Consider the following 16,037-nt stretch of genomic DNA (forward strand, 5'->3'; position numbering starts at 1 on the left):
GTCTTAATGATGTAATTATTAATATTATCAGTCAGGAGTTTATTTTATTGCAAGTAAAACAAACCCAATTCCAACAAAATTAAATGCCCAGCACAACAGTCTTTTCAAAAGCATTATTTGTGTGATTATATAGACATAGTTGATTCTCATTATTTCCAATAATTACATTTTATAAAGCTACTATGAACACCCCATTAGTGATCTATGGAAACCTTACTTCCAGGCAGACACAGGTGAGGGTACTATGTTTTTGTCACCATGAATGTTGCTTTATGTATGCCTATTTAGTATACATTTCAACTAATTAACTATTTCTTTATACACTAATTGAGGAGGTTTCCTCTTTTTTGGTCTGGGTAATGAAATGTTGGTATTTTAACTGTGAGCCTCTAGATGTCTGGTGTGAACCCACAGACACACAGCTGCTCCCATAGTCTCTGTGCTTTTGTCGTGTACTCTAAACTTAATGTAAAGATAGAAGAATTTTCTGTTTTTTTTTCTGTTACTGATTATTTATGGACTTACAACTAACATTTTAATTTATTCATGGAGGAAACTCACCTAAAACACACATGATCTTCTCACAGCAGCCTTCTTGCACCCAGTACCACTACAAGGCACTTCAGCTCTAAGATTAAAGGCAATTCTGAACAGCAGAATCACCAACATGTCAGGGCTCACACTTGAGCAGGCTCTCAGCTCTGGACTTCTTGTTTGCACAGCAGACACTCTTAACTGCTGAGTCATCTCTCGTCCCCAGACATGTTTTCTTCTGTTGGTTAATCCTATAGTTGCTCATCTCTGAATTATGACTAGTCTGGGCTCAGAGGGCAGATCTATTTTAAATTTTACAATTTCATGCCTTTGTTGAAAGCTTAAAAATTCAAAGAATAAATTAGAATTACTGTAGTACCATTATGTTTTGTGTACTGACTATAGTGCAGTCACTCCTAAAGTGTTTTTGTGCTGTGGCATTGTAGGTAACATGTTCCTTGGGTAGCAGGGCCGGCCTGTGGATCCGTGTGGACATTGGTGTCAATCTTGTATGTGGAGTGTGGCTCTGCAGCCTCCAGCTGTGTGACTGTGGTGTTTTAGAATATTGGGAGTGCTGCTTTATCTGAAAGTGGTTGTTACGATGATGACAGGAGGTAATAATAAACTATGTGATATTGCAGTGGCTGATAGTGTAATATCTTGGTGCTAATACAGTTATTGATAGGAGAGAGAAGACAAAACCACAAAATATTAAATTGAAAGAATTGAGTGTGGATCAGCAATTGAGTTAGCTGGGGAAGTTCCACTGTAAACAAATGACTTCTCCTTGTCCTCCCCCTGCCTGTTTTGTACTTACAGGTTTTCTTCCCTAATTTAGCAATTTATCAAAGAATAATACTTAAGCTTAATGCTTTTTTTTTTTTTTTTTTTTTTTTAGTCTAGCATTTAGACAAGATATTAAACTCTTGGAAAGAAACAATACTTTCTGGATGTGAAAAAGAATTAAGTTCAGTTTTATATTTTCGTGCCTTTGTTGAAAGCTTCAAAAGATTTTAGAAATAAGTTAGAATCGCTGTAGTGCAGTTGTGAAAATATTTTACATAAATCAAGGACACAGTACAGTATCTTGTCGAGAAGTATTGGAGTAGACGTCACTGGATTATAATCTGTTTGTAGCCTGTGCTTTTACATTAGGAGGAAGGAGTTGCCCATTTTAAAGCCTGCCTTTGCACAAAAAGGCTGTCTGCTTTGTGCCCATAGACCCTCAGAAGTTAGTCAGAGTTCTTCTGGTGGTCTGGTTGATGGGGCTGTCATGCTGTGTCTAGCCCTGTTCATAGTGAGACTGTCATGTCTTAACATCAAGCACTAATTATGTAAGCACCTGAAATGTGTGCACTACTGAAATTTGAAATGTAATCTGAGTGTTCTAGGGCCAGACTTTGGAAGATTTCCTTTAAAATCCAAATAAAGTGATTTAAGTGACAAACTCTGCTGATCAGAGGTCTTCTCCAATGGTCAAGAATTGCTAGGGCAGGAAGCAATGCTTAACTATCTGTCACTTGCCTACAATTCTTGGTTTCCCCACAGTCCTCAGTCTTCATTTTAGTCTTCTGGTTTTTCTGTTTTTTTGTTTTTAGAATTCCCTCCTCCCTCCAAAGCCTTTTCCATCAAGGTTCTGCTTTTCCCCAAAGGTACTTATTGTAAGGATGTCGAGGCTCACTAGATGTTTTCTTCAGTGGGGAATTACCTGCTTGATATTTCCAACTGTAGTGATAGCAAGAGCCACTTTTTAAAAGGACAGAACTTTTGAAGAACTGCCCGCCATTTTCCAGAGCAGCCACGTCAGTCATTTTGTGTTCTTGTAGAAGGGCTCCAACTTAATCTGGCCACTTCGGTGCATATGAACTGGTAGAGAGGGAGACTTCGTTTTTTTGTTTGTTCGGAAAAGCATTCCGCTGTGGGGCATATTTTAAAAGCTTGTGGATCTCGTCAGCAGTAGTCAGTTGGTCAAATCTGATGCCCTGCTATCTGGAAGAGGCCTACACGATTCTACGGTTTCTGGTGAAGGGGGTTACAAATATGATGGAGTTCAGTTTGAAGAGTAGAGAGAAGGAACTTATCAGTTCAGGTAGACAAGTAGCCATGTCAGAGAAAGCAGGTGCAGATACATGTAGAGAGCCCCACTCCCAGGTAGGAAGCACTCAGTGATGGGAAGAAGATTTATTTAAAATTCCCCTGTAAGCACTACTAAAACAGAAAACAGCATCTTTCTAACTTATAGAGCTACTTTGTATAATATTAATGTGTTTTATTTTAAGATGCAAGGCGTGATGATTATTAGGCGAGGGCCTTTTTTAATTAACCCAAAAGTAAATGGATTTTGTTCTGAGGTTACATTCAGCTGTCACACCCTTTGCCCACAAGGAGGGTCATTGTAATTGGTTGCATTTGTTACGTGATTTCTTCTGATGCTTTTAAACAATTTTTTCCTAACCTCCCCCTCCTTTTTTTTTTTAAACAAAACTATTTTCTAGGCTATATGAGACCCTGAAGGATAAGAACAATGTTATGTTGGGGGTATTGGTCTCTGGGCCAGCCAGGCATCAGCTCCAACCTGCAAGGAATCGTAGCTGAGCCTCAGGTGTGCCGTTTTGTATCGGACAGAAGCATCAAGGAAGTGGCATGCGGAGGAAACCACTCGGTGTTCCTGCTGGAAGATGGAGAGGTTTATACCTGTGGAGTAAACACCAAGGGGCAGCTTGGCCACGAGAGGGAGGGTAACAAGCCAGGTAAGTGCCACCCCTGTCTTGATCATCAGACACTGCTAAGACAGCTCATTTCTTACTAGTCCTCTTTCTTCAGGGAAGCTCTGGCTTCTTAAAGTAGTGCAGTATTCCCCATTGAACTGTGTCTAATTTAAGCTATGTAATGGGAAAATAGCCTTTCTTCTTTTAATCTTATTATACAACATGCAAAGCAGGATTGAGAGGTGATTTTCCCTAGTAATTGAAAGCTAAGACATGAGGGTTTTAAACAAGGAGTCCTCACGTGATCAGAATCAAGTTCCTCCCTGGTTTTCTCTGCATTTTTTGATATCTGTAACATGCTTTTGTAAAGCATTTGGTGCTGAGTGTTGTGTGGGACTTTGTGAGCAGAGATGAAGATGCTGCGGCCAGGCAAACCTGTGATTCTTGTGGCAAGTTTGCCACGTGGATGTTTGGGTGCAGACTTGTGACAGATGCGCTGGGGTAGAATGGAGAGGTGAGGTGGGCAGAGGAAAAAGGATGAGTAGATTTTTGACCCATTAACAGATCTGTGTATGTGTGTGTGTGTGTGTATGTGACCTAGTACTGACTGCACCCCAGGGTGTGAGTGGCAGATGTTTGTGTGTGTGTGTGTGTGTGTGTCTGTGTGTTTGTATGTGTGTGACCTAGTACTGACTGCACCCCAGGGTGTGAGTGGCAGATGCTTGTGTGTGTGTCTGTGTGTGACCTAGTACTGACTGCACCCCAGGGTGTGAGTGGCAGATGTTTGTGTGTGTGTGTGTGTCTGTGTGTTTGTATGTGTGTGACCTAGTACTGACTGCACCCCAGGGTGTGAGTGGCAGATGCTTGTGTGTGTGTCTGTGTGTGACCTAGTACTGACTGCACCCCAGGGTGTGAGTGGCATATGCTTCTGTGTGTGTGTGTGTGTGTGTGTGTATGAGAGAGAGAGAGAGAGAGAGAGAGAGAGAGAGAGAGAGAGAGAGAGAGAGAGACCAACCTAATACTGACTGCACCCCAGGGTGTAGGTGGCAGATGCTTTTGTGTGTGTGTGTGTTGTGTGTTGCTGAGTACTGAGTGTACCCTAGGGTGTGAGTGGACAGGTGCACTAGTGCTGTGCTGAGACTGGTAATAGTAAGGGGAAGGAAAGACTAAGCGGAAAGACAAGAACTCATCAGGGTTCTTATATCCGTGCTTTGCACTGATTTCTGACAGCCGTTGTGCATTTTAATCCTGGTAGTCTACATCCTTTTCTCCTCACTGTATCACTACATAACCTAAGTTTGACCCTCCGTGGACTTTCAGTGTAGACTTGCGACCTTGGAGTGGCGGTGCTGAGGCGAGCATCCTTGACTGTGCTCGCAGTTCATAACCTAGCACGCTCGCTCGGGAGCCAGTTTCTTTGCTCCTCGTTGCTCCTTCACCCAATCCAGACCAAGTCTAGACATGGAAGCTCACCAGAGAGCAGTCATCAGGGCTGGAGAGATGGTGAGGTGGTTTACAATCACTGCTTTTTCTAGAAGCCGGGTGTGATGGCTCAGATCCTCCTGTAACTCCAGCTCTGGAGGATCCAGTGCCCTTTTCTAGTCCCAGTGCTCATCCAGCACATATGTGACATAGACAAATATGAATGCACACAATTTTATTTTAAAAGAAAAGGCCAGGGGTGGTGTTCTATTAACGCCAGCATCTGTGGGCCTGCAGGGTCAAGAGCAGCCATCTGTGTTTCCTGAGGGGAGTTGTGACCTGATTCGTACTGTTTCCTCCGCATTACCTTACCCGTGTGCCTGGGCCCTTGTTCTGGGGTCTTAATTTGTAATCGAGACTTCCTGTTGAACATTTGAAAACAACAGACTACAGGATTGGTTTTAGATGGAATTTATGCAGGGTTTAATGGCCAATGCTTGCAGTCTTAGCACTTGAGAGGTAGAGGCAAGAGGCCCCAGACTTCAAGGCTGCACTCACTTATAAAGCAATTGCAGGTCAGCCTGGGCAGTGTGAAACTGTGTCTTCTGCCCTAAGTCAGGAAGGATATGAGTGTTCTTAGAGGGCTTCCTCCTGTTCATTGTCTGCCACCGAGTGCCCACTTGAACAGTGCCTACTATGTGTTTTTATGTGGATGTAATTACAGATTTCCTAACACATTGCCCTGACTTTTGGGATTGGTGGGAGTGGGTATGTAGGCTCACCTATTCACCAGTGTCCTTTTATACAGTGCATAGAATATGCAACGTATTAAATGCTTGTTTTGTGCAGTAAAATACTATCAATGAAAGGTGTCAATAATTAATAAATAAGTCATATTATCTGTTTTACCATTAGTATAGTATAGCAGGAAATTTATGCTTTTTAATCGATGGAATTCTGAGTGGAAAACATTAAAACCTAGCATCTTTTTCTGTCTTCTCTTACAACTCACTGAGTCATATTAAGCTCACTAACATCCTGTTTCTTCAGGTGAGAGGCATTGTCTATTGACAGTGCCTACAGAGGGGTGTGGCAGCTCACAGCTTGCCTTTAATAGGGAATGTTGCTATTCAGACAGTAATTGGTGGCTTGGACTCACCTCCTTCCAGTGATTTTTTTTTTAAATGTGTGTGTGTGTGTGTGTGTCTGTATGTCTGTGTGTCTGTGTCTGTGTTCATTCACACACATGCGTATTCATGCACTTATGGCACATATCTGGATGTCACAGTGCAATTTACTTTGTGGAGGATTTCAAGTCAGGCAGCATAGTAGAGGTACTGCCCAACCCATTCTGGAGGTAGTCTGTGCTGTTTCATGCAACATCTCCAGGTCCTATTCCAGCTGGATGAGTCATGCTCCTTGCAGCTCTCTCTAGCAGCCGGGAAACTTTGACCTTTCTCTGAAATGACAAGGCTAAATGTCTGAGCTGAGAGTCTGAGAACTGGTCTTGTCTTTTTACCACTAGGAAGTAAATGCTATACAAGATTCTTCCTGAGCTTCAGATCCATTTTCTCTTAAAAGATGAGGCTTCTTGTTCTGGTATTGTAGATTTTTTTTTTTTTTTTTTTTGCAGGGAGGGCAGTGTTTGTTTTTGACACGTGTTCTCTTGTAGCCCATTCTGGACTTGAACTTTATGTGAAACTATACATGACCTTCAACAACTGATTTCCTGACTCTACCTTCCGAGGGCTGGGATTATAGCTTTGAACTACCCCCATCATTTGTCATAACCCTGCATCTGGCAGGGAGCTTCACTCAGAGGCGTGGGTGCACACATCTTACTCCATGTCTTTTCCTTAAAGCCTGGAGTGGTAACAGATAGGAAAAGGAGCAAACTTGGTGGCACAGTAATGGCAGCCATCATTCAAAGGCACTGTAATGGATAGAAGTACAGTCTCATGTATCTCTAGAGAGCCTTGGGACACCGTTATGTGAGCTAGTGGGAACCCTTGGGCCTCTGTTAAGTGGGCATTGTAGGGCAACCCTTTGTTTGCTTGTGCCCAGGGTTAGGCCAGCACCTGCCAGCACAGCCAGGGCTGGGTGATTGCAGAAAACCAGAGAGCAGCACCAAGAAGGCCTTTGGCGTCAGCAAGGGGAGCTGGTCCTGCCTGGGATGTAACTTTGTGGTAAGCCAGACTCCTAGGTAAATCAGGAGAGTCCAGATATTTCTGTTCCACTTTAAGCTAGTAGGTTAATTATAAACTCTACAGCAACTGTTGAATAGTGCCTATGAATGGAGAGATGTGTAGGTGGGCGCCTCCCTCTTTAACTTTTTCATGGGGTTCTAAATCTGGCTAAAAATAAATTGGATTTATTTTTAATGAGTGGAAGAAAGAGATTGAGCGTTCATGCTCTGGGTGCTTGTTGGGAATCCTTACCTGGAGAGCTACTAGACCCAGAAGGGCAGCAGGGGATTATGGGTAGGAGTCACTAGACAGAACACGCAGAAGAGGGGTGTAGTCTTCTGTACTGTGGGAAGGGAACGAAGGAAAACAGGGCAAACGGGCTCTACTAGAGAGACCTTGCTTCCCTGGCATCAGCACAGTCCTTCAGCACAGGGGAGGAAACTGCATGAAAGCCCTTTGTTAAGAGGGTGTTCTTGAGGGCCAGGGTGAGATTTCAGCTCATGAAGAGATCAATTGTCTTTGGAATATGAAGGTGCCTTAGACATGAGTATGTGATGATGTACCACAAGGCTTTGAGGATGTGAGGAGAAGAGTGAGAAGAGTTGGAGTTGTTCTATGGGCTCTAAGGTCTTAGATGTGGAAATAGTTACTGCACCCACCCTTCTCTGGCTGAGGGAAATGTGAGACTGGACTGTTGTACGTGTCGCAGTCATTACACTCACATCACCTACAGCACTTGGATGCCGATGGCTAGTGCAGCCTCGGAGGACTCACCACTTTGCCTTAACAACTTTATGTCTTGAAAATCCAGTGACCCAAGGACCTGTGAGTCAGACCTGCAGAGGAGGAGAGTTGGGCGGTCTCAGGACGGAGGTTATCCCTTCGGCAATATGCCTTCAGTCTGTCTAGCTAATTGTCAGGTTGTTTACTTGCTTTGTGTAACTGGTATGCCACATGGACTTGACTTTTTGATACAGATACCCAGTTTTTTTTTTTTTCTCCTTGAGAATATGTGTTACTGTAGATGCCCTTGAGCCTCCATGTTTTCCTCAGACTGCCATTTTCAACTTCTCAGATTAGTAATGCACCCCAATCCCTGTGTGTGAAAAGGAGGCATGATTTCTTTTTAAGGAATTATTACTAGTTCTGTGTGTGTATATCTATATCTGTGGGGGGGGGGTATACGCACATGAGTGCAGTTTGCCCGTTGAGGCTGGAAGAAGACATTAGATCCCCTTGAGCTGGAGTTATAGTTGGTGGTTACTGCTGCTCAGCTGGGTGTTGGGAACCTAACTCAGCCCTGCTGCAAGAATACATGCTCTTAACTTTTGAGCCAACAATTCAAACTGTAAAAGTGGGTATTTCAAGAATAGGCTGAAAATGAAACTCCTGGCTTTGGCTGTCTGTATAACTGTCTAAAGAGAGGAGAGATATTGTTTAGGTGTGTGTGTATGTGTGTGTGTGTGTGTGTGTGTGTGTGTGTGTGTGTGTGTGTGTGTGTGTGACATCTGTTTGCAAACAGGCTAAGGGCAGTGAGGCCTGGGACAGCCAGGCCTGGGACAGCCAGAACCTTTTTCCTAAAAACTTATAAAACGTCATCTAAACCCGGTGTCTAGCTTTTCTGGCCCAGGTTCTTCTGTAGTCTGCCTTTTCTTTCTGTTCTCCATCTTACATTCTCATATCGGCCCACCCTCACTCCTCCATCGAGGTAGCTCTGCTGATTAGAGGATGGTAGGATTATTACTAATTCCTTTATGAACATAAAGGAATTATAACAGATAAGAACTTGTCTGTTCATAATTTCATAATACAATATTTTTATAGGCAACATAATTTGTCACTGGACAACAAGTAAACATGGGTGGACCTCCTTTTCGTGAGCTCTGTAGAAACCCTTGTCTGTCCATTTCTTGCCCTTCTCTTGCTTTCACCCCATTGTTAGCATCTCACCCCCACTTCCTTCACATACCCGGATTTGCAGTGTTGAGATTTTGATGTAAGCTAATCCTTGTGTTATTAGGGATGTCTGAACTTGTATAAATACCTGCTAGCCTTTCTTCCTGTTTTGAATAGGCAAGAACTGTGGTAGGTGCAGTAAGTTTAATTGAATTTCACTCTGTTAGACTTCCAGTTCTGCAGAGACATTGCTGGAAACCTTTTGTACAGAATCTGAAGGGCGAGCGTTTATAACAAGTCTCTAACGCCCTGTTTCATGCATCGCTAGAATTCTTTCTTTGTCCTTCCTCATGGTTAGTCTCTCCCTTTCTTGTAGATAATGTAAGTCAATTCACACACTCTGTATTCCATCTAAGCACTTCCACAGTGCCATCACTGAATGGAGTAGCTCTGCCGATTGATGAATGAGGTTTAAGAACATCCAAAAGCCTCAATTCCCAGAACTGGGGCTGCTGCTGGAAGTTAGCCTCTCAGCTCGGGTATCTGGTTGCTCTTGGCATCTGAAAGATGTGACAGTTCTTGGTGAAAAGCATGCTGGCTGAGCTGAAAGGAGACTGGAGCGGATCCTTTACTGACTCCATGTTATTGAAGTGCGTAACGTCGGTGTAAAGGCAGAAGTCACCATAGGAAACGTCTAGGTTCAACACTGTCCCTTGCTTCCTGGTTTGAGTGGCAGGTGGCCTGGGAAACTGCATAACCCTCTCTGATGGGGACGACAGCAGTCATCAACCCAGTGCCCTCGCTCGGTGGTGTGTAGACCACCATTTGATGGGGTTGATCAAAAATTACTACTTTCTGCCTGTGAGAGTTATTCTAATTTCTTTAAAGACAGTTGAGTATTTTTGAAAAACTGTACTTGTTAACTAGCATCCATCTTTATGGAAGGAGTATTGGTGTTTCATAATTAGCATTATTTTAGAAAATTAACCCAGTGGCTTGCATTGAAAACAAGAGGCTCTGGTTACGTGTCATTGTAAGAGTGTTTATAGCTGTTACAAGCTGTCATCATCTATGCTATGATTAGCTTTTTAAAGCACATTAATCCTCATTGCTGGCTCTAAAGTAGGTCAGTATTATTGTCTGATGTATGTGTAAAGGACAAAAGAGTTGAGTTTGGGCCGACAGTTGGGAATTCATAATTCTAGGATGTTTGTGCACAGATGTTTTATTTTTATTTTATGTGTATGAGTTAAGTGTTTGCCTGTTTGTTTATATACCACTATGTGTCTGGTGTTCAAGGTCATGGGAATGCATCAGATCCCCTGGAACTGGAGTTACAGGTGGTTGTGAGCTGCTATGTGGGTGCTGGGAAGGAACTCGGGTCATCTGCAAAACCAGCCAATGTTCTTAACCACTGAGCCATCTCTTCAGCCCCGACACAAACATCTCAGGTTGACTAGGTCTTCCTGATAGGGTTTTATTCTCAAGTTGTTTTTTATTTTATTTTTTTATTTTTTCCCCCTGCCCCCCATTTTCTTGTTTATATTTACTTTCTGTTCATCCTAATAGAAGAACCAAAGAGGATATATGCTTGACCACAAGGAAGTCTGCATTTTTTAACCTACTAGCTAAAATACTAAGTACAACAGAAGGTATTCATTAAAAGGTATTGAGAGATAGTTCTTGTTTCAGTGATAAGATCATTAGACAACTGTTGTGAGCAACATGCTTTTTAAACAAAGTCCATGCACTAGCTTGTGCACACATATGTGTCTAACTTTTTCTGGTTTCCTCATGTATATCCCCATGCACAAGGACTTCTTACCCTCTAGAATAAATGAGATCAAGAAAGAAATACATGAAATAAATTAATGAAATAAATTAATGAAATAAATAAATAAAAATTATTACATTACATTAATACAACACAAAAATTCAGAATTAAGAGGTATCTTTACTCACTGAAGTTATAGAACATTTCCAGTATATTGACCAAAAGACACTGCTCAGAGCTGCTAAGATTGCATGGGTCCCATAGCTATTATGCTTGTTAAAGATCAGAGATCAACACTTGGAGTGGTCTGTCTTAGACCTGGTTCACCATGGGACAGCTTATTTTGCTTGTTGAGGACTTTATCCTGTAGTACATGGTGAACTGCTTTAGATAATATTTACAGGTATAAATTCCATCCCTACCAAGTCTATAAGCTTCCAAAGAGTAGGGCTGGAATAAATTTGTTGTGTTCCAACAATGTCTAGATGAATGAGACTAATAGTATAGTTACACAGAAAATATCTGCTCAGCCACTCTCTCTCCCAGCAGCTATCAGCTGTTACAAGTTCCCCAGTCAGGGTCAGGATCCTTTTCCCTGCTCCATGCCAGACTTTTTAACTCACATGATATGTGAGTAACCACAGCTGCTTTGAGTTCACGGGTTTGATATTCATGTCATGTGCAGAGCTAACCATCTCTAGCTCTTATGTTTTTTCTGTCCTCTCTTCTGGGATGCACCCTTATGCTTATAGAGATGTATGTAGAGACACCTCATAGAGATGTCTCCTCTACAGCTGAGCACCCACACTCTCTTATCCTCAACATTTTGAACAGTTAGTATTGTGTGCACTACCCACTGCCCAGTGCAGTGAGGACCTTCTCTGAGCCAGATCAGTACACCCAAATTTATGGACATAAACATCAATATTTAGAAGGCAGTCTAACAACAGGAAAGCCAATAGTCAGTCTATAGATTCTGGACTAGGGCCATGGCTTCGCTTAACTCTTAGAGCAGAGGAATTAAACTGTGAATTCTTTTAGGATAAATTTATTTTTGGTGCCGCCGGGGACAGTTAGCAGGGAGTTCTTTTTTTTAATACTCCCTGCAATTTAACCCATGTGTTTTGACCATGTCTGTAGTGCTGGACATGGGTTCCCTCCTGTGGAGCAGGCCTCGGATCTGATCTAGAGTGTGCTTGTTTAAACACTCATGCCGCTGTCACACCAGTGGACACATCTTGCTTGGTATGTTGGTACTGTAGGGTAAAGGGTTCAGTGTTGACTGAGACCATAGATAACTTCTTCCCCAGCAGCCTGCATGCCATTCATTTTTCCTATCCAGCCTCATCCTTCTGCAGTTAACCTCTCTGTCTCCTGTCCCCCCCCTCCATATCCTCCCGATCCCATTCACTGTCCCCTGTCACCATTTCCGCTCTATCTCTGTGCGATCAACTGGCATAACTTCCATATTTAGGTGAGAACCTACAATATTGATCATCTTGTGTCTGATTTGTTCCCCTAACATAATGTCTTCCGAGATCATCCGTATTGCCCTATACCACAGAATTCCATCCTTTCTACAGCTGAATAATATTTTTTATTAGTATAAATACTAAATTTACTTTATCTACTTATCCATCATTGGATGCTTAGTTTGACCCATACCTTGGCTATTGTATAAATCTGAGTATGTCATCCTATTTTCTTCTGTCCTGCTAGACTCTTAGACTCTTATTCTGTTCTATATGGCTTGAATTTTTATTCTTACTGTTTTTCTGAAGTTTTTTTTTTGTTTGCTTGTTTTTTTTTCTGTCTTTGACTAAGTTTAATTTGAGCTGTGATGTACTTATCTTTCTAGGGTATTGGCAAGTTTTCAGCTGTTTTTCATTAAATACATACCCTGTGGCTTTCTGCATTTCTTTTTCTTCCTAGGGAATTGCAGTGATTTGTTCCTCTAAGACTGTACTGTAGGCCTCACCTCCTTGTTTTCCCCCACCCCACCCCCTTTTGAGATCACCCAGCCCTCCTTGAACTCTCCGTTCTTCTCTTACGTCCTCTTTAGGACTGGATGGTAGGCAGCTGCACCATGCTTAAGGATGGCCTTGGCATTTATTGTTTCCTTCCTCAGTAAGTGAGTCTATTCTTCAACTTAATTTTACATTCTTTTGCTTGATCTACTCTGGTGCCGTGGCTCTCAATTATATTACCTACTTGTTGGATGGTTGGTTGGTGATGGTGTGTTTTGAGTGCACACATGTCAATTATGTATATGGTACACTGTGACCCAGGCCGTGGATGTTTGGAGTGGTAATGGCGTGGCACAGTTTTGCTGGGGGTGGGCCTCCTTCCTACCTGCAAGCCTGGCTGGTAAGCAGTGACCTAAGTGTCATCTTTTCTGATGTGCAGAGATCTCTCTGTTTCCTGGGAGTCAGCTTGAATTTCAGCCTTTCTTCTTGGCCCTAGGCTCTGGGCAGCTATTAGATGCTGCAGCCGCCCATGTACTTGTGGTGGAATGAAAGAAGAAATTCAAGATGGAGGTATATTGTGGCTTCTCACTTTCAAAGCAGTTCACTTGATTACAAAATGGCAGAGAGCTGGATCCTCCTAGTTCCTGGCTAGGTACAAACATGATGTGTTTTGGACCTCAGTTAAAAACAATTAATTTAAAATTATGAATATTTTGTGGAAGGGAGAAAAGGGCATCACTGTTCCTGGTAGAATTTCATGCACTCCATGGCTTTTAAGAATATGCCCCTTCCTGTTCACATTTGGGGCTCTTTGCTCTTTGGTTCAACATGCCTGAATAGTAAACTTGCACAGTTCTCTCTGCATAGATATGTACACATATGTCTGCCAAAGTTCAAGGACCATCTGAGGATTTATGTGCTACAATAGGCATGTTCTACCCAGTATAGCTAGAATCTATATTGATGATATTTAGCAATATATAAAGTTGAGTCAAACACACACACACACACATTAGGTGTAACAAAAATTTCAAGAATAGAAAAATCTGGAGAGCAGAAGAGAGGGAAAAGATGACTTTAGCACACTGCAGAAAACAGAGTAAGTGTAATGGGCTGAGGAAAAGAGAAAGCATCTCAGAAAACATGTATTATAATTTCTTCAGTTGAGATCACACAGTTGTGTGTGTGTGTGTGTGTGTGTGTGTGTGTGTGTGTGTTTCATTGGCTAATGGCTCCGTGACCTGGCCATTATGAATAGTACTTTGATTCGTATAGCCATGCTGGTTATCTCTATTGCATGCTACCCTTTCTCTTTCAGATATACATCCAAAGTGGTACAGCTGGATAGTGTGGACGTTATCATTTTAGTTTTTTGAGAAACCTCCTCAGTTGCTGTACTAACTTAACATTTCTACTAACAGTTTCTAAATGTCCTTGCCCAGCCTCTCTGGCATGTTTATTGTTCTCTCAATACTAGCCATTCTGACCTAGTTGGAATGGTCTCAATGTAGAAGTGGTTTGCACTCTCTTGATGACTAAAGATGAAACGCTTTTATTCATTGTCCACTTGAACTACTTCTTTGAGAAACGTCTGTTAATTCATTCACCCACTTATTAACTATGCTATTTATTCACCCATCTATTAACTGCATTATTTATTCTTCTGGCATTTAAGTTTTAAAATTCGTTACATATGTTGGTGATTAATCCTCTGTCAGATAAACACATGGTAAAGGGATTTCCTTGTTCTGGGGGTAAGCTTTTGCTGCAAATAGTTTGCTTTGTCAGCAAAAGCCCTTCACTTAGATGCAATCCTACTTGTCAATTCTTATTTTTTCCTGAACTTACACAATTAGCTTATGTTTTCTCTCATATGTGGAATCGCAGTTAAAAAGAAAAAAAATGCCATGAAAATCGAAGGAAGACGTCAGTGAACAGGAAGGAGATGTAGGGGGAGGCATGTTAAATACACCTAATGAGAATGAATATGAGCAAAGTCTTATATACAGTTAGAAAATGTCAAACATGTACCGATGAATCCCCAAAGTTTAGTACCTCTGCGAACCTACAGGTTTCATGGTTCTCTTTATAAACTAAAATTACCTTGGATAGTGATTGCTGTGGTTTACCTTGACTGTCACAACTGGATCTAGGATCACCTAGGAGATATCTTGTAGTGTTTTTGGGGTGTTTCTGAGGTTTGACTGAGGATGGAAGACCTGCCCTAAGTGTGGGTGTTACCATCCTGTAGGCTGGGGTCCTACCGTGAATGAAAAGGGGTGAGGGAGAAAGCCAGTAGAGTGCCAACATTCCAGACTCTCTTCCCAAGTGCCCAATGTGAGGATTCACACTCCTTTCACTACAGTGTACCATGTGCTTTTAGCTGTGTGCTGGAATAAATGCTCCTCCCCTCCTGGTTAGGTGTTTGGGCATGCAATGAAAGTGGCTAATGCAAGGGGGAGCAACTTCTTTATTCCCATGGTCTTCCTTTATTTTGATCTCTTTCAGAACAAATTGGAGCATTGGCTGATCAGCATATCATACACGTGGCATGTGGCGAGTCACACAGTCTGGCTCTCAGTGACCAGGGCCAGCTGTTTTCTTGGGGTGCAGGAAGTGATGGCCAGCTGGGCCTTATGACTACTGAGGATTCCGTGGCAGTGCCCAGGTGAGAATGTTACCCAAAGGCTTCTTGATTTGGTAAACTGGTAAACGTAGTGACCAAAAAGGGTGCCCCTTTTATCTTTTTATACTTATATACCCTGAACAGATGATCAGGAAATTTTAAATTACTTTTCTTTCTTTTTTGAGACAGGGTCTCATTTAGCCAGGTTGTCCTTGAACTCACATTGTAGCAGAGGCTGACCTTGTATTTCTGGTTCTCTGGCCTGTACTTGCCAAATGTAGGTTCCTGGGCACTGTCAGCCATAGTCTCCTCCTTAGCTTGTGTGGAAATAGTCTATCATTTGGAGATTCCAAAGATTTTGTATGCTATAATAATTACTTTCTGAAGTGGGGGTGGCAGGTAGTAGGATTTTAGAAATAGGTCCAAAGGTGGGAATTTTTTTTTTTAAATAGTAAACTTCTAGTGAAAGCTGTAATAGACTCTTTAACAGACAGAATTGCATGCTTGATTTTTTTTTAAAGGTCTTTTAGCCAAGATAATGCTTTTTATCAATCTGTTTAGTTGAGATATTTCTGATAATTGTGTTTCTATGTGAATGCAAATTTAAGAAAACCCCTTTCTGTTTCAGGCTAATACAGAAGCTGAACCAACAGACCATATTACAGGTTTCCTGTGGCAACTGGCACTGCTTGGCTCTGGCAGCTGGTAATTTATAGAAATATATGCTAATGTTATGTTAATTTTAAAAGCATTTCTCCCCTGCAGTCCTGTGTTATCTAACTTGAAAGCTTTAACCACAGTGACGGTGTTTATTCCTCAATGTCTGTGTATCGCATCCCTTCACTCCTGTGTATCGCATCCCTTCACTCCTGTGTATCGCATCCCTTCACTCCTGTGTATCGCATCCCTTCACTCCTGTGTATC

The 16,037-nt window shown here is 42.1% G+C and overlaps 1 protein-coding gene across 5 annotated transcripts in view; it reads left to right on the top strand.

Annotated features, from left to right (window-relative positions):
* Positions 1 to 16,037, top strand: part of Herc3 (HECT and RLD domain containing E3 ubiquitin protein ligase 3) — a 95,507-nt gene that overhangs the window by 8,961 nt on the left and 70,509 nt on the right. For all 5 annotated transcript variants that reach the window (XR_007976619.1, XR_007976620.1, XM_052173828.1 and 2 more), the window contains exons 2-4: positions 3,030 to 3,284; positions 14,996 to 15,155; positions 15,742 to 15,818. Coding sequence is in view for 3 of the 5 variants with exons in the window: in XM_052173828.1 (XP_052029788.1) it covers positions 3,059 to 3,284; positions 14,996 to 15,155; positions 15,742 to 15,818 (463 nt within the window). In the remaining 2 variants the exon portion in view is untranslated. The remainder of the gene's footprint in view (positions 1 to 3,029; positions 3,285 to 14,995; positions 15,156 to 15,741; positions 15,819 to 16,037) is intronic.

This window comes from Apodemus sylvaticus, chromosome 2 (assembly GCF_947179515.1).
Source record: "Apodemus sylvaticus chromosome 2, mApoSyl1.1, whole genome shotgun sequence".
Lineage (NCBI taxonomy): Eukaryota > Metazoa > Chordata > Mammalia > Rodentia > Muridae > Apodemus > Apodemus sylvaticus.